Raw genomic sequence first — 19,806 nt, 5'->3', positions numbered from 1 at the left:
GTTTCGATAGCGTTTTCAGATTTTTGTTCTTTAGCAACCGGTTTCGACCCTTTCCTGAGACCATCTTAAGGCTTTTCCCTGCCGTTACGACTGCTGGTGGCTGCAGACGGTGTTTAAAGTCTTGTCGACGTATACAGGGGGTGGACAGAAAAATGGAAAGACCAGAAACGCATTACCGTGTCTAATATGGTATAGGAAAACCGTTGGCTTTCAAAACACCTTCCAGTCGTCTCCCTATCCACCGCCTCGTCCTTACCCACACTTGCCACTATTTTGCAGGAAGATGGTGTAAGATTCCTTTGCAAACCTTACAGGACTTGTATTAATCCATTTCGAGACGAGTGGAAGCTGTTTTGAATTCCTGCGCTTTTCCTGCATCGTATAGCCATGGTAGTGCGTGGTGTTTTTAGTGTTTCGATATTTTTACTACCCCCTGTAGATGTACGAGGGGCGTTCAATAAGTAATGCAACATATTATCTTCTGAAAGTAGGTAGGTTTTATTCAAGATTCCAATACACCATATTATTCCTCACGCTTTTGGGTGCAAAACCCTATTGTTCAGCATAATCTCCGTTCAACGTGACAGCCTTACTCCACCTTACTGGAAGGGTCTGTTTGCCCGCACTGTTCCACTCTGCTGGTCAACGTCGGAGCCAAAGTCTTGCTGCATCAATTACATTCGCATCATCCACGTACTGGTTGGCGTGGAGTGAATACTTCATTGGCCCAAACAGATGGAAATCCTCTATTAGGCGTCAAGGAATCCAGCGGGCACACACCTTTGAGTACTCCAGCTGGTGGATGCGTGTGTCAGCAGTAACAACAAATATGTCCAGTTGAGCAGCAAGGTGTTCGACTGCGATCCGCCGATCACCTCGAATGAGAGTGTCCGCACATTACAACCTTGCAGGAGTCACAGCCGGCCGGCACGGGGGAGATCAGACAGGTTTGCACAACCTTGTTGCAATGATGACAGACGCTTCGCCAACGACTCACCGTGCTTTTGTTCACTGCAAAGTCTCCGTAGACATTCTGCAAGCTCCTAGGAATATCTGCGATGCTCTGATTTTCCACCAAAGGAAACTGAATGACAGCCATCTGCTTGGAACGCACCTCCGTTACGGACGCCATTTTCAAGGCTACGTATAGCGCCGCCAAGTATCGGAATTCCTAGAAACAATAGGGGCTGAAGCGGGAATATTCCATGATGTCGTATAATAATTTCCGAAACTGGCGGAGAAGAAAAAAAAGAAATGTGTTTCATTATTTACTAAACGCCACTCTTAACTAAAGGAGCTTGCATCACGATCACACTCGCCTCATGGTTTGAAAATTGTTCACTGAAAATTGATCACTGTGATTACAAAGGCGATTATGGTGTTACTGTGTAAATACACTACTGGCCATTAAAATTGCTAAACCAAGAAGAATTGCAGATGATAAACGGGCATTCATTGGACAAATATATTATACTAGAACTGACATGTGATTATATTTTCACGCAATTTGGTTGCATAGATCCTGAGAAATCAGTACCCAGAATAACCACCTCTGGCCGTAATAACGGCCTTGATACGCCTGGGCATTGAGGCAAACACAGCTTGGATGGCGTGTACAGGTACAGCTGCCATTGCAGCTTCAACACGATACCACAGTTCATCAGCAGTAGTGACTGGCGTATTGTGACGAGGCAGTTGCTCGGCCACCATTGACCAGACGTTTTCAATTGGTGAGAGATCTGGAGAATGTGCTGGCCAGGGCAGCAGTCGAACATTTTTTGTATCCAGAAAGGCCCGTTCGGGGCCTGCAACATGCGGTCGTGCATTATCCTGCTGAAATGTAGGGTTTCGCATGGATCGAATGAAGGATAGAGCCACGGGTCGTAACACATCTGAAATGTAACGTCCACTGTTCAAAGTGCCGTCAATGCGAACAAGAGGTGACCGAGACGTGTAACCAATTGTACCCCATACCATCACGCCGGGTGATACGCCAGTATGGCGATGACGAATACACGCTTCCAATGTGCGTTCACCGCGATGTCGCGAAACACGGATACTACCATCATGATGCTGTAAACAGAACCTGGATTCATCCGAAAAAATCACATTTTGCTATTCATGCACCTAGGTCGTCGTTGAGTACACTATCGCAGGCGCTCCTGTCTGTGATGCAGCGTCAAGGGTAACCGCAGCCATGGTCTCCGAGCTGATAGTCCATGCTGCTGCAAACGTCGTCGAACTGTTCGTGCAGATGGTTGTTGTCTTGCAAACGTCCCCATCTGTTAACTCAGGGATCGAGACGTGGCTGCACGGTCCGTTACAGCCATGCGGATAAGATGCCTGTCATCTCGACTGCTAGTGATGCGAGGCCGTTGGGATCCAGCACGGCTTTCTGTATTACCCTCCAGAACCCACCGATTCCGTATTCTGCTAACAGTCATTGGATCTCGACCAATGCGAGCAGCAATGCCGCGATACGATAAACCGTAATCGCGATAGGCTACAACCCGACCTTTATCAAAGTCGGAAACGTGATGATACGCATTTATCCTCCTCACACGAGGCATCACAACAACGTATCACCAGGCAACTCCGGTCAATTGCTGTTTGTATATGAGAAATCGGTTGGAAACTTTCCTCACGTCAGCACGTTGTAGGTGGCGCCACCGGCGCCAACCTTGTGTGAATGCTCTGAAAAGCTAATCATTTGCATATCACAGCATCTTCTTCCTGTCGGTTAAATTTCGCGTCTATAGCACGTCATCCTTCGTGGTGCAGCAATTTTAATGGCCAGTAGTGTACTGTACGTAGAACGAGTCGGTGTGATCTCCGGATTGTCGTTGATATTGTCCGCAGCTTCCACCCACACTCTTTTTAGACGATGGGGAGGTACCCCGCAGCATGTTAGTTACACATGAACCGAGACAGACGCTGAGCCCGGAGGCCGGCGTCGGCGTCGGCAGCGGCGTCGCGGCGCTCATGCGCTGCTGGCGGCGCCGGCTGCGCCGTGGGCGCGTGGCCGTGGCGGCGGCGTCGGGCCGGCAGTCGCGATGCGCGCCTCCGCGCCGCTGGGGCCGCCGCTCTGCCTGCTGCTGCTCGCCTCCGCCGCCGCCCCCGACACGCCGCCCCCAGCCGCCGCCAATGCCGCCGGCGCAGCCGCCGGTAAGCAGTATTCCTTCTGCACGCATTGCCGCGCCACAAGTGGGCTTGTGACAGCATTGTGGTGTTCAATGTTGCAATGTCACTGCCGTTGTTGTAGGTGCCTTTGTGCACGGTCAGACATCGAGACGACTTCTGCCGAAATCGACTACGGTCGCGGAAGCTAATTTGTATACAACTGTAGCTTATTGTGGTGTTTCTGTTGCCAAACAGTTGATCACAGTACTAAATACCATTACTCGTCGACGTGCTAATTCGCCCATAATTACCTTAAGCTACTGATACGAACGCATATTACTAAGGGTTTTGAAGATGCTTGTTCTAGCACTACTTCATTATCGACATCTTTTTCTCTAGCCCCATTTGACGAATGAGAACGAAGGTGCTTAATTATCTTTCAGAGCAGTTGCTCCCAATTACGACAGATTTCGACAAATCATTTGTCTCTTGCGGAACTTGACTGCATTCTGACTTTATATGACCTCTCGGCTCCCGAACATGATTGTTAAATATTCACCTGTGCAGATGTCCACATTCTACCACAATGTTATTATTTTGACAAATTTTGATAAAAAACTTGTTTATACTTATTATCTGAATATCTATTGTTTATATTCCATTGGCAAAAGTCCAAAACTCTTCACTCTTATGTGCAGCACGCTTTGCCTTTACGATGTCTGGGATTTGTGTCTTACACTTGCACGTTATCAGTCAGAAATCAACAGCTAGTATGGCTGTTAAAGCATGCCAAATGCGTACTTTTGTAGAAAGTCTGTTTCTAATGTTTACAGAACGATAAAATATGTTGGTGTTATTTTGTTAACTAGTGGCTGCGATTTAATATTCTGATAATTACATTACGAAGTTCAGAACACACGAAACGCGACTTGCTTGTAATCGGTGAACTAGTGATTTGCTTGACAATTGCTACAACTGCACCGAAACAGTGAATAATAGATGTTTTTCAGTGGGTATCAATCTTATGTATGTGCAATGAGTACTGAATAAGTACGATTACAACAGTTACCCGTGTGACATCAGTTTCAGAATGCAATCATCTTTAGACGTAATCCACTTATGAAACAGTGTTCATTTTCTATAAATTTATCGTTTTGTTGACAGCAAACTTTTGTTTATAGTGTGAAACACCTTAGCAACTTTTTTATACTTTTTTGTTTCTGTGAAACTGGACGCAGAATAATGACTCCTTCAGATACAAACTACATCTTTTAGTGGAGTGTCTAGGGTGATACATCAATAATTCTTTAACAAATGAACATCATTATTAAGTAAAATACGTATGCGAGTGGTCTCTTGGAATAATTGTAATATTTTGCTTTGAGAACTATATCTTTTCTCAACTTCTTGTTTATTTTTGGACACTTCTTTTTGCTTTTGACTATCGACAATTAAAATCAACGTCGATGATATTTCATAGCGGTGTCGGTCGAGTAACAGCGTCGTGTTCGAGCGCGTTTCAACAAAATTTCATTCACATGTTTCTTATTGTTTATCTTTACTTACTAAGTTAACAACCCAAACAGCAGGTATAAATTTTGCTGAGAAAGCCTTAATTCTCAACATGATATTTTTCCCGGAGGAACGCTTCGTAGAAAATTTCGTTTGTCACTGGATTCTGAAGATAAGACTTAGAAAGGGCTTGTCATCATTTAAAGAGCACCGGAGTAATATGTTTTGAGATGATGGTGAAGTATCTACCTTGAACTAATGACGGGGAAGTTAACTTAAATTTACTCTTTTGTGGGTATTCCTGACATTCTGTTCCTATTTATTTTAAATCTTAAAATGTTTGGATATTGCATATTTCTATAAGATTTCCTAAGAGGCGTCATCATCGCCCTCCTTTGTTAAGATTAGTTATTTTTAAAGTTTCTGTCTTCGCCTTGAACCATTTTCGAGCGGATCAGAACATAAATTTCATGTCTTAGCATATGGAAAAAGGACAAAAGTTTCTATGTGTTCCATTTGAAAATGACAAAAAGCTGAAATTGCAAAATTGGATTTTAAAAATAAATAATCCTAACAGTCGAGGACGACATAGACGTATTTGATTATGAAGTGTATAGAAATATTAAAATTTTTTATAACAGATTGTATTTGAAGTCTTAGTAGGCCAAAAAAATAATATTCTTGTAAGCTTTGAGCTTTTCCCGATGTAAAGACTGTCCGAATAGTTTACGATAATCACCGACAGGCAACCTTCCCATCACAATGAGGACAAGAATATTGAGTATGGAGTGCAGTTTCTTTTTTACCCGAGCACATTCCCATAAACTGTTTCAATTGAAGGAATATGATCAAAACGGACTCCACACGTTCGTATGTATGTGTTCCACGAGGCTTTCTTCTGTCAGTGATAAAGGAAATTTGACTTGACCTGACGGTTGGTGTTTGGAGGAAAAGAAACTTTACTGCAAATTTATTTAGCAACTACGTCATACTCCGAATTCAACACTGTTCTTGCATGTACATGCACATATATGTCAAATGTGTGGAGGTGCTGAGATGCTGTCGCCTCAAGTGAATATTTGTTCAACCTATGAAACTGAATAACTTAAGAAGTAAACTAGACAACAATGAATCGTTGATTCTACTAACAAATTGTTTTATAAAGAAACTTGCTGATAGACTGAAACTGATTATCGCATCTGGCACAGAACCCAAGCCTTGGCATTTGCGGGAATGTTCTTAACTGCTGAGATTTCCAGACACACCTGTAAACCTAATGCAAAATGTATCTCGGTATTGTCCACGAAAGGCGAGGACCTGGACAGCTTCAATCTGGAATATCTCTTTTCTAATAGACCGTGAAAGGCAGGTGTCAGAATCTGATAATAGACAGGTGCATTTCACTGTAATTAAACAATTATTTGCAATAGACCTAATCAAGGGAAGTACTGATAGACGTAAAACTGAAGTTACTCACGACTTGGAGGTCCAATTGGTAAATCCCATAGCTATGTTTGTCAACACATACAACAATAAACAGTCGGCAGCAATTATATCAGTTTCAGTCGAATTAGTTATTTATGGACTACTAGAAACTGAATTCGAGATCGTTGTTAATAGAAAGAAAAATTTTGGAGCTATTTTTTTCGATTTCCTCGGTAAAGGTTTCAGCCCACTAATTGACGTTTTCCTCAGAACCACCTTGACTTTGTACTGGTTGCCACAGGCGGTTTTCGAAGACTAGCTATAAAGAAAAAACTTTGACGTTTATTATCTCATTGTTTTTGTTTCGCTGACGTTTAATCATTACTTTCTGACTAATCGTCGGCCAAAAAAAGTAAGAATTTTCGATTGAAAATCATCTGTACTTTGGCAGACAAGGTTTCCATGTATACATCGAGAAGTGAAAGTTTATTGTGTTATGTGTATAGCTGTTGCATTACTGACACGTTTTTATAACTGGATCAACGTTTTCATTTTCAGCATTCATAAGACATTTTCAGAGGCCTCTGAAATGTGAGTCACGTAAAGTATCAAATCAGATGATCGTGATGGCCAGACGAAGTTTTCTAAAGCGTAATAATCATTTGACTGGCAATGCTTCGAAAGCAATTAGTGAAAAGCGTATCAAAATCCCTATAGTTTCTGAGATTAGCCTTCCCATACAGGCAGAAAAATCAGCGAGGGACATTAAATTATAAAATGTGTATATACTTTTAAATTCTGGTCAAGCTTCGCTGCTCGCTGAGTTGCGGTGGCAGTTTACTGCTTTTCTTGCCAGATACCGCCTCTTCTACAGTTGAACAGCTCTCATTTCCCATCACTGCCATGAGATGTCACTCCAAATGCCAATTAAACATGGAATAGATAACAATATATGTGTTACACACTCATCATGACTATAATTACAAATTATACACACAAACCTTCCTCGTCAATCAGACTGTCTATTAGCGGAAACCTTTTAAGAATCCTACAGTAGTTCCCGAGGTTAGACTTCGCATACAGACAGAAAAACGCGGCAGGGGACTTTAATTTAGTAATATGTCCTTGTTGATCACTGTACAAGGCACGGTGTAATCACGTTATCTGTAAGAAATTCAACACACCTTCACTGAAATCGGTGAACTGTAAATTTCTCGTCATTGGTGTAATAACTAGTTTCGTTACCTAATCACAATAATCAGACGAAATTTTTATGTTTGGTCTTCGACAGATGTGGAGCCTTTCATGTCGCTAAGCGATAGTAACGACCACGTTCCTGTTTTGAAAGAGAGTTTAGTGAAACTTGGAATGGTCTGCGTGCAATTTTAGACTTTCCCGGAGAATCTCGATGATGGAGTCTTCTCGGGTTACCAGGTGAGGCAAGGAGTCCGCAGAACGACGCATTGACTCGGCTGAAAACCCGAGAAGACTTCATCATTGGAACGGTCTATTGAAATGGATGATATAAATTTGTTTTAAGTCACTACAACGCAAAAAATACCTTTTGTTTCTAGTGGTACGACGCAGCTGATCACATTGTCGACGAAAATCACTCTCTACCCTTCCTCCGTCCGGTGTAGTAATAGACTAAATTGTCTGCACGTTTCGAAACACTAAAGATTATTCAATGCAAATTTAGTGCAAGCAAGTAACATGCAAGCAACGAAACAACGTATGCAAATATTTTGGTGTTGGCATTTGTTCCTTTTATACCAGCTTACCCAACACTTGCCGAGACATTAGCTGTCTTCTTTTCAACATGATTTCGCAAATATTTCTCGAAATCCGACTGCAGCGACGGAAAAACTGCTTCTCTATTAGGCCTGCGTGTTTCTGAGCCAGAAACGGAAAGTTACACTTCTCTTTCGAGCGAGCAGCCACTTGCAGTTGATGTTGGAAAAAAAAAAAAAAACGAGTGAGAGAAAGAGGGACCTCTAAATGCTAATTTCCGGTGTGGAGCGGGTTAGCTAGCCTCTGTTTGGACTGGATGCAAATGTAATAAAAGCCGAAGACTCAAGTTGTTACCGCCACAGAGAACAGGCAGCGACAGAAGGCACGTGTGCTTTTCCAATGCACGCCACCTCTGCCGAGAGCTGACACGCTACGCAGCTGTCAGAATTTAGATTGATGTGATCCGCTGGAGATACCGTCGATTTCCAGTGCCTATTTTCGTCTGATACGAATTTCAGATCCTGTGGTTTGTATTTTACAGCTGTTCCCCATATCGTTTCGCTGAGGACGATTGAGACTCGTGTTTGGCTGTTTGATACACATGTTTGGAGGGAAATAAGGTTCGAAATCAGATAATTTCGTTTTGTATGCTGATGATGAAAAAATTGCGATAAACAGCAAGTCAAATGCATTTTTAGAAAGAGCTGTTAGTGGAATTTTCATGGAGGTTAATAATAAATTTACAGCTAATTGACTGCCATTACACTATCAAGAACTTCACTACATGCAGTTCAGAACCTGCAGGAGGTTTCCACCCAACATACGTATGAAATATGAGCTCGTACGGATAGAAGACTGGCAGTGTTGGAGTTTATACATGACAATAAATATCTGTTCGGTGGAACATGCAACAGAACTACTGAAACGTTCAAATAAATTTTCATCAGATACAGATGGTTTAAAAGGAAGAAAGCTGCCATACTTTGATTATCTTCATTCCGTAGTGCAATATGGTATAACATTTTAGGGTAATCATGAAACCAGGGTATCCGCGTTCAAAAGCATGTAATACAAATTGTTTCTTGTGTGAATTCAAGAAATGTATGTTCATAAGGATTTAGTCACTCATTTCGGTCTAGAAAAGTGATCATCCTAAAATGTGCTGTGCTTCTCATGTGCTTATCCAGAAAATTGAAGCTGCGTACTAGAATTTAGCAGACTTCACTGTTACCGTTGATTTTTAAGAAATCTTAATAATTCTACAGTACTATGCGTCTTGTGTTTCTTCCGTCTACAACATCGTGTATATCTGCGAGAATAGTAGCACACTTCCCTATATTTTTCTTCTTCTTCTTTCTTGTTTGCTTCAGATCATAATGTAGCTCCCTAGTTACTTTTTGACTGGGTGTTTGTGTTGTCCTCATCATTTCATCATCATTCATGCAATGGCAAGACTGGACTGAGAAAAGGATGGGAATTTGTACGGGCGCTAATAAGCGCGCTGTTGAGCGCCCCACAATCCAAACATCATCATCATCATCATCGTTGCTTTTTTATTTCTTCCGTCCATTTCATAGTAGCACGAGAGTTCCCTGTATCCTCTGGCAAGCAGGAAGCCACTAAGTTCGATTGTCTGCGAATCTTGTAAGTCAAACGGCTATTACTTTTTCGAAATGCAGATGTGAAGCCAGCAAAACATTCGTCTAGTTGGATGAGAATACTGCCGAAAACACAAAAGCAGCTGCTCTGTGTTTTGGACTAAATTTTTTTAATTCGATGCGCACGTTCGGTGTTACGTTCCTACATCTATTAGGTAGGGTTTAACGTCCTACACTGTGTTGCAGCCTATGCCGAGCACGATAGAGGAAAACTGAGCTCCATAATCCCTTATTTTCCTACTGCTTGAAAAAAAATGAAACATCCAGAAGGGGAGGAGGAAACGAATGTTCAAGGGTTGTGGGGGGTTCTGGGTGTAACCTCCCCCTCACTTATCGACCTTAATGACAGTGAAAAATTAAACCGCGTGTACCTTACGGAAATTTGGGAAAAGCAATCGTCACCGAAGTTAATTTGTCGGTAAAGAGGGAGGAAAGGGTTACATCTAAATGAAAGGAAAAATGCTAATGAAACTGGTGGAAATTAATTTTGAAAAGGGGTAAAGTTAATAAAGAAAGTAAATGTGCGGCCGTTACGTTAACAATTAACTAGCGGTAATTAGATATTTGAGATTTGGGAAAAATTACGGTCGCCAGTCCTAAGGACAATTACTGAAAAAGAAAGGTTATTACACATATAATTAGCACTAGAAGTGTGGCAACTGAAGGTTGACACGTGTAGTGTGAAAACTGAAAGTTTGTCAGAAGTAATAAATTCCGCTACACTCTGACTTAATTTAGCAAAAGAATTAATAAAACCGGAAAATCGAAAGTTAATTTAGTGACTGAAATTAATAGTGAGCTTTCTTTCTGAAGCACATCGAAATTCAGTAAAATACGGTTAGTCTTGGACTACCTCAACAATCATTTCAAAAGCTACTTGAATCTACGCAATTTAGAAATAAGAGATTTAACTTTGATCTTGAATTAGATTCTGAACAATTAACAATAGTAAAATTTAGTACCTACCAAGCTGAGCTGCAGTCACAGGTAAGCTAAAATACGGTAACAAAACTCGCACTCTTAATTTGTGCCTGTGTAATCTAAATATTGTAGCCAGCTATGAATACCTTAACTGAACTTTGAAATTAAAGCAGTGAAATCGAATGATGCTGGCGTTTGAATTTCAACGACACTCGGGTTCATTCCGGAAAAGTAAGGGACCCTGCTTGGTTATGCAATTGGGACAATGAGCAACAAAGGTTCATGCTACGTTGCTGTCATTTAGTTATGAAAATGGATCAGTTTGAAAAGCTGAGGTCTGCCATACAGTTCTAAAACTTTACGTGCTTCCAGTCTTCCTTGTTGGTTGATTGAAGGTTTGAAGCCGTCGATCGAGGAGGTGGCGACAGTCACTCATTGCCGGCCGTCGCTGTTGCAGAAGCTGGATGTTGGCGCGCCTTCTTCTCGGCACGGTCACCAGGCGAAACGGGCTCTTGATGTGCGCCAGCTAATGCTTCCCGTCCGCGACACCGTGTCAGAAACTATCATAGCAAATCGAGCGCAATTACATACTGCCCAACCCCGAAAGCGCGGCAACTCGCGGGAGCGTCACACAACACACCTGCTCCACTGCACCATCTCAGCCAGACTCTCTCTCTTCCCGCGCTCCACGCGGCAGAGTTAACACTACCAAAGATTCTAAGCACTTTTGTTCTCCACACGACCTATCGATGTATTCGTTCGATAGCATAGTTTTCCCTAGGCAAGACCCAGCGTATAAATATAAATAATATTCACAAAACAAATCAACAGAAATGCATAAATATATATAAACAAACAGTAAAACAATTACAATATATAAAGACACAGAAATGTCATATCTTCAGGTAACAAAATAAGGAAAAAAAATTTATAGTGCAGCAGATGGAAATAGGAGGATATGCATTTCCGTCGTTACATGGGGTTATGTGATATTATTTCAGTGACTATAAAATCGATCAAAGTTACAAAGACCTCAGCAGTGTGAACCCACTTACCTGTAAGATGACGGCCGGAGTGGCCGTGCGGTTCTAGGCGCTACAGTCTGGAAACGAGCAGCCGCTACGGTCGCAGGTTCGAATCCTCTCTCGGGCATGTATATGTGTGATGTCCCTAGGTTAGTTAGGTTTAATTAGTTCTAAGTTCTAGGCGACTGAGGACCTGAGAAGTTAAGTCGCATAGTGCTCAGAGCCATTTGAGCCAACCTGTAAGATGTTGGACCCGCTCTGTCCTGGACGCGTGCACTGATTGGGCTGAGAAGGATGTCATAAAGCTATTCTATAGTCTCCTGAGGAACATTGGCCCACAACTTTTATAACTGGTCCTTGATATCCTGGATGCCGGCATTGGGACACAGCTGACGTCCGAGCTGTGCCACTCATGTTCTATCAGACACAGATCTAACTATCTTTCTGACCTCGGGAATATATCAATATCACGCCAACAGTCCACCAAGACACGTGTCATACGTGGATGAACATTGCTCTATTGAAGAATAACACCACGATTCTGTCCATGAAGGGACATGAGGACGCATGATGTCCGCCACGTAACGATGTGACTTCAGAACTCCCTCTCTAACTACCAGCTATGACCTGGGTGTGACCTTAAGTCATACTCGATGACTCCCCACACTATAAGCGCCGTGAGTAACATCGCTGTGCTTCTACAAAACATTGGAAGAATGGGATCTCTCCGCAAGTCTCCGCTATACAAGCCCCACACCCACCATATACGCTGACGACAGTCGTAGAGGGTAGCGTAGAACAGCGATTCATCGTTGAACACAACGCCATTCACCATCAGTGGATGCTTCTAGGTCACAGCACCACTCAAAAAGGCATCCATTTGCATTGTGCTGTTAACGGCAGCCTAGGCGTGATGGTAATTCTCTAGGTCGGCTGCTGCTGGTCTCCGACTAATGGTGAGGGATGAACAGCATATTGCAGTCTATGATTTTCTGTCGGATGGCTGGCACAGATGTGAAGGGATTACGATGTGGTTGGTGCACAGTACGGTGGTCCTCCCGTGTAGTTGTCAGTCGTGTTTGGCCTCCACCTTGACGACGAATGTGCCTGTCATCAAGTTCTCATTCAGTGCATCATGAGACTACTGTCACATTCGAATTCCACGATTCGACCAGCCGGTCAAGTGGAGCCCACAATGAAACCCCTTTCGAACTGTCAGATGCCGATAACTCTGTCTCAGACAAGTATGCGGCTTCTTCGTCTCCTGTAAACAATGGTGGGTGATGTTTATCGAAGGTCTGCATATATTTTGTCACATACGAGCATACACTGTCCTGCTGAAATGTCACACGCTGGTCGAACAAAGGCACCGCTTCGATCATAGCGTGTAGGCTTTCACGGCCGGCGTCTTCAGTAATTAAAACTTCCGGGCTAAGAGGCCGTGGTCCAATAGTAGAAATACTTCTCCCTGACGTTTCGTTGCCAGCTGCGGGCAACATCATCTGAGGTGACCTTTTGGATCTTACCACTTATAAAAAGTTGAAAAAGGATCCTACAACGAAAGTGTTGATAGTTACCAATCAATTAATAAAAAAAGTCTTCTATTCCTTCAGAGGATAAAAAAGATCTTTGCAAAACGGAAGCTTATCCTCCTAGATTATATGGGCTACCTAAGGTGCAAAAACCTAATGTCCCACTGAGACCGATAGTAAGTGCTATTGGATCCCCTACTCAAGAGCTGCCTAGACATCTTGCCACCTTGTTACAACCGTTTAATGGAAAAATTGATCATCACATTAAAAACTCTATGCACTTCATCGAAAAATTGAAGGGGATTACTGTCAGCCCCAGTGATATTCTTGTCAGCTTTGATGTGGTGTCTCTGTTCACCATGGTTCCTGTCAACGAAGCTCTTGCTTGCATATCTGACATATTTCCTACCTATATAGTAGCTTTGTTTAGATATTGCCTTTCCACGACTTATTTTCAGTACAATAATGAGTTCTATGAACAAATTAATGGAGTGGCAATGGGTAGCCCTCTAAGTCCAGCCGTTGCTAATATTTTTATGGAATTTTTTGAACAGCAAGCACTGCAGTCAGCCAGAAAAAGGCCTTTGAAGTGGTATCGGTATGTGGACGACACTTTTCTCATATGGAATCACGGTGAAGAAGAACTGAACCGTTTTTTGAAACATTTGAATAGCGTCAATTCAAAAATACGATTCACTATGGAGACAGAGAGTAATGGACAGATTAATTTCTTGGACGTCTCAGTGATTAAACGAGCAGATGGGACTCTGGGTCACAAATTCTACAGAAAAGATACGCATACCGATCGTTATCTTCATAAGGATTCGAACCATCATCCCAGGCAGAAGAGAGGTATTATCAAGACATTGGTGGACAGGGCTAATAAAATCTGTGAGCCAGCTTATTTGCAAGAGGAACTAAATCACTTGCGAACCGCTTTCCAGAAAAATGGGTACGCTGGAAAGGAGATAGATCGAGCACTCCATCCCAGAAGAAAAATGTCCGAAAACGTGCCACAACAACAACCATCGGTGGGGAAAGTTTTTCTTCCATTCATCCACAATATTACGGACCGTATCGGGAAAGTGCTGGCCAAGTTCAGAGTTGAAACAATCTTCAGACCCACCAAGAAGATTAGTGAATGCTTAAGATCGGCGAAAGATGCACGACACCCTTTAGCTACTCCTGGTGTGTATAAGATTCCGTGTAGTTGTGGGAAGGTTTACATTGGAACCACAAAAAGAAGTATCAATACTCGCCTAACTGAACATAAAAGGAACTGTCGACTGGGACACACGGACAAATCGGCTGTAGCGGAACATGTTTTTGAAACGGGTGACCATGAAATAAAATTTAGTGAGACGAGCGTGCTAGCTAAGACATCGCATTATTATGCACGTATGTATAGAGAGGCTGTAGAGATTTTTAAACACCACAATAATTTTAACAGGAAAGAAGAAGGCTTGAAGTTAGATAAGATATGGCGATCGACTTTGTACCAAAGATGTGACAATCGATTACCTTCGATCGAGAGTAATGACGCCAGCCAGAGATAGTTTTACTATTGACAACACGTGGTGGCGCCCTCTACACGCTCTATATAAACAGAACCTCCACGGCCTAGCAGCCAGTCGTAGACTCACCTCAGATGATGTTGCCCGCAGCTGGCAACGAAACGTCAGGGAGAAGTATTTCTACTATTGGACCACGGCCTCTTAGCCCGGAAGTTTTAATTACTGCACCGCTTCGAGTTACAAAACAGCAGATGTCATAATTAGACTATAAGCGCAAGACTGGACTGAAACTGGTACGATGTATCCAATGGGACCTTAAAACACAACACTTTGCGTATTTCTTCTGTGCTGTTCAATAACATATGTTACTGTAGCGTTTAAGATTCATGCTTCCATTGTCGTACGACTCAAGGTGAAATCGTCTCAAAACACGTTCGTATCACCAGCAACGGAGATCAGGCGCCAATGCTATTTAGAAAAGAACACAACGGCATGCATACTCGCAGATATGACGTGGAGATGTCGACGCAGATAGGCCCACAATTGTTTCAGCTTGGAAGCAACACGTGGGACAAGAATGTATTGTCTGTTACGCCCATAAGAACAAGGTAGGATGGAGGTGGTTCCGTTTCATCGCCATGTTATAGGGTCCTGTGCAGCATTGAGACAAAGGACCACCTTCTATCCATAGGTTCCAGTCTATCCATCAGTTACGAAAAACTTAAATTCGAAGGACCACGTAGATAATAGTTTGGGAAAAGCAAACCAAAGACTAAGATTTATTGGCATAATACTCAGAAAAAACAACAGGTGTACTAAACAGACTGGTTGCACTACGCTTGTCTACCCCATTCCCGAGTATTGTTGTGAAGTGTGGGATCTGCATCAGATAGGATGGAGGACATCGAAAAAGTTCAGAGAAGTGCCGCTCGTTTTGCATTATCGCGAAGTAGGGGAGAGTGTGCCACGGGCATGATGTGCGAGTTGGAATGGGATCCATTAAAACAAGGGCGTTTTTCGTTGCGGTAGGTTTTTCTCATGAAGTTAAATCACCATCTTTCTCCTCAGAGTGTGAAAATATTTGTTGGCGCCTCCCTACATAGGGAGGAATGATTATCATAACAAAATAAGAGACATCAAAGCTATTACGCGAAGATTTAAATGTTCATTTATCCTGTATACTGTTCGAGAGTGGAACTGTACAGAAATGACTTTAAGGTGATTCGATGAACCCTCTGCGAGGCACTTAGTTTGATTTGACGTATGTAGGATGAAGCGGTGAGCGAAAATTTGTCCCAAGGCTTGGGAATCGAACCCGGGCTTCCTGCTTACTAGGCCCATGCGTTAGCCACTTTTTTAAAAATCTCATTTTGTTCCTCATTGGTCGTCGTATTTGTTCAGGACGGGCGTCCCATGGGCTTGTTCAAGTTCATCGTTGATCCATTCCCTCATTTTTTAAAATTTTATTTCAGAGGGCAGGTATCCTTCTGACCGAACACCCTGAGCTACCGTGCCGGCTCCACTTCACCACCTTGGCACAGCGGTTCATACAACTGCACGGATTACCCTGGCACGCCTCCATTCTCGATCCAGATTCTCACTGCCGCCCCAGTCTGCTTTAAATTCCCCGTTACACACGAACAGACTGGGGCGGCAGTGAGCATTTGAACATTTTTGGAAGGTGACTACTAACAGTCGTCCAGTAATGTATAAAATGCATATTTGACCATCAGCTGCCTTTTAATTGAAACCCTAATATCGACTGGTTTTAATCACAGAAAATCTTCACGGATTAGGATTAAAACAGTGTATGTTATACAGGAATTCATGGCATGCTCTACATTTGATACGTGGTCATGATTTAAGAAATGAAAGAAGTGACGTTGTGGCCTAATTGTTTTAATACTAATCCATGAAGATAATCTGTGACTGAAGCCCGTCGATATTTGGATTTCAAGTAAAAAGCAACTGATGGTCAAACATGCGTTTTGTACAGAGGGAATATGGATCGAGGGCGGCGGCGTGTCAGAATAATCCGTGCAGTTGTGTGAACTGCTGTGCCAAGGTGGATTCGTGGCTAACACACCTGTCTAGTAAACAGGAGACCTGATTTCAATTCCCGGCATTGGTACAAATTTTCATTTACCGCTTCAGTCTGTATACGTAACATCATATCTGTATGAGACCAGTAAAGTCTGTGAAATTGTCATTTTACTTAATTGTGAACTGCAGAGTAATCATGTAGACGTAGATGTACATGTAGACGTATCATTATCATAACAGTATAGACCGTACGAGTCGAAATGTCATGGAATGGTAATTCCAATTCCCAAAGACCTATCGCTCTACTCCGAATTCGCATGTCAATTTTTGTAAGCTGCCGAAGGTGGCACACACATATTGATTGACGATTCCCAGATAGTGGATGTAAAACACTTCATTAGGAAAATTCAACATGACATAGATACCGATAGAAACTTAAGGATCCTTCTGATCAAATAGAAATATAATGAGATCAATGTCATCTCTGATGTTACTATTAGGCATGGGTTCACAGTACGAGCTCCACAAAGAATACGAGTTCGTTGAAGAACGGGTCTTGTGAGGGTCGATGTCTTATGAGGCCTCTGGGGCCGATGGGAGACGCAGGCTCGACCAAACGTGGCCCCCGGAGGCGCAGGCTGCGAGGCTGATGACTGGCAACTCGGTATATGGTGTGTGGTTCCTATGACGCATCTTCCACAGTAGCTGCTCAAGTACGGCGTCGGCGAGGTGTAGATTCAGAGGCTTGAGCTCGTTTGGTTGGGCCGCTGGCGCGACCGACGTAATACCTGAAGCATGAGCTCGACTGGAATGAGTTGACTGATAGTGATCAGGCTGAGTCTCACATACAGCATGTAGAAGGATATCCGCGCAGCACAGGGAGAGCACTTGACTTGCTGAGGAAGACAAACCCTGCCATTGCAGTGCAGCTGTTGGAGTAAGGATGGCATCTCTGGCGGCGCCTCCTGGAGAACAGCTTGCCAACAGGCGTGCTTGTGTTGATGTCCGTGATGTTATAAATCTTTTTCTACACGCGAACCCCTTCTGCAACGATCTGAGTTGGGTGAACCACTGACTTTTAAATACACGCACAGTAGACATAAATAAAATTTAATGCCAGCCGCGGTGGTCTAGCGGTTCTAGGCTCTCAGTCCGGAACCGCGCGACTGCTACGGTCGCAGGTTCGAATCCTGCCTCGGGCATGGATGTGTGTGATGTCCTTAGGTTAGTTAGGTTTAAGTAGTTCTAAGTTCTAGGGGACTGATGACCACAGATGTTAAGTCCCATAGTGCTCAGAGCCCTTTGAACCCCCTTTAAAATTTAATTCCAAGCAACAGGTTTCATAACCTTGAATTAACTTATCCCTTAACGGTTAAAACGTACGGCTTAAAAATTACACAACGGTAGACCTAGGTGCAATAATAAATAAAAGCGTGCTTTGTAATGACTGAGCCGGCCGCAGTGGCCGAGCGGTTCTAGGCGCTCAGTCCGGAACCGCGCGACTGCTACGGTCGCAGGTTCGAATCCTGCCTCGGGCATGGATGTGTGTGCTGTCCTTAGGTTAATTAGGTTTAACTAGTTCTAAGTTCTAGGGGACTAATGACCTCAGAAGTTGAGTCCCATAGTGCTCAGAGCCACTTGAACCATTTTGTAATGACTGATCTTTTCCTTGGAATTCAGTGAGAAAGTTGCGCCTGCTTTACATGCCGTAGAGCTTTGAAATCAGGAACCAGAAAAGTTAATTGACGTCTCAAATCATTTTCAGTACAAAGTCTGTTTCTGTATTTATATTTCAAAGAGGCATATGAAGAAAACAACTTCTCGCACAAAGATGTTGATGAAGACGTTAATAAACCCGTTATGACTTCATTTGTTAACAATGGGAACTCATTTAAACTTAACCAAAAACCAATTAATGGCAAAGATTTATAACTTTTCTTTAACTGAAAATCAGTGGAAATTTCGAGCTCTCTTTTTATTTACGTTTAATGTGGATTTTAAAATTGTTGCCACTCAAAGGGATTGCGTATCGAGTTGTTGTTATTGGACGTAGCAGGCAAATATTCTCTACAGGTTTTTGCAATAGCCTTCAAATGTTATTTAACGATGTTCTTGACATTTTCGGCCAAAGAAAGACGATTTGCCAGCAGGAAGTCGTGAAGGTATCAAAGCACTCGGTTTGATTCCTACTGAAACACATTAGCCAAAAATTAACTTTTTTAGTAAATGATTCGATACGGTCTTGCACAGTATAAACGTTTATATTTGTCGCCTTGAGAGGCAAGTTTAAACTTTTAATTTTTGAGAAAATATCTGCCAAATAAGATAAAGTCTGAAATGAGGTTTCATCTTCCATGCACTTTGCTTTTTGAAAGGCATGGCTGATGAGAATTACGTAAACTTTGTCTTTAAGCTCATACAGCCTCTAAATAATTCTATCTCGAGATAGCCAACTAACTTCACTATGAGACAATTAACACTTATAAATGCTTCCCTTTCCCTCAGAAAGCACTGAAAAGATCCGGGAATTTGTAGGGCGAGCGTTAATAAAATTAAGTATTTTCACTGTATCGTGTAGCACAGATTTCAATCCATCAGGCATACGTTTAGAAACATGAGCCTGTCTATGATCGCAACAGTGTGTTCAAGAAGCATTTGGCGCTATCGACTTCACTTTGGTAACAAAGCAAGCATAACATCCTGTCATAAATTTCGCACCACCTGAACAAATGCCTACACATTAAGTCCAGTCTATTGAATTTTCGCGAAAGTATTCAAAAATGGTTCAAATGGCTCTGAGCACTATGGGACTTAACATCGGTGGTCATCAGTCCCCTAGAACTTAGAACTACTTAAACCTAACTAACCTAAGGACATCACACACATCCATGCCCGAGGCAGGACTCGAACCTGCGACCAGAGCGGTCACGCGGTTCCAGACTGAAGCGCCTTTAACCGCACGGCCACACCGGCCGGCGCGAAAGTATTCGTCGATTAACTTAAAATATGTCTCTTTCCATAGTTCTCTCTTTCAAGGGTCTCGAGAATAGTAGCTCCCCATTAATACAACGGACAACAGAACGATTAGCACAAACTCACTCCAAAATTTAATTTTTCACATAATTTGACGTCTTTAATCCGGCAGTTGATCTATTGTCTGACAATCGTACCATACTGATTTTTTGTGGCAGAGTCTCCAGGCGTGCGCTGCACTACTTCATTTATACGTGGCCACACTAAATCTTCAGCTATTGAATGAGGCTTTGCAGCTTTAGCAGATCTTTAGCTAACGCAATAAGACGCCTCAAGAGCATGCTCATTGTCA

The 19,806-nt window shown here is 42.7% G+C and overlaps 1 protein-coding gene across 1 annotated transcript in view; it reads left to right on the top strand.

The window, feature by feature from the left end:
- Window positions 1-3,053: 3,053 nt before the first annotated feature.
- Window positions 3,054-19,806, top strand: part of LOC126121493 (lachesin-like) — a 1,285,782-nt gene continuing 1,269,029 nt past the window's right edge. Inside the window, exon 1 of the mRNA XM_049915084.1 lies at window positions 3,054-3,165. Within this exon, the coding sequence (XP_049771041.1) occupies window positions 3,054-3,165 (112 nt within the window). The remainder of the gene's footprint in view (window positions 3,166-19,806) is intronic.

The sequence above is a fragment of the Schistocerca cancellata genome, chromosome 1, assembly GCF_023864275.1.
Source record: "Schistocerca cancellata isolate TAMUIC-IGC-003103 chromosome 1, iqSchCanc2.1, whole genome shotgun sequence".
In the NCBI taxonomy this organism is placed as follows: domain Eukaryota; kingdom Metazoa; phylum Arthropoda; class Insecta; order Orthoptera; family Acrididae; genus Schistocerca; species Schistocerca cancellata.
Note: the sequence above shows the minus strand (reverse complement) of the source record. Positions and strands in the feature narration are given on the sequence as shown.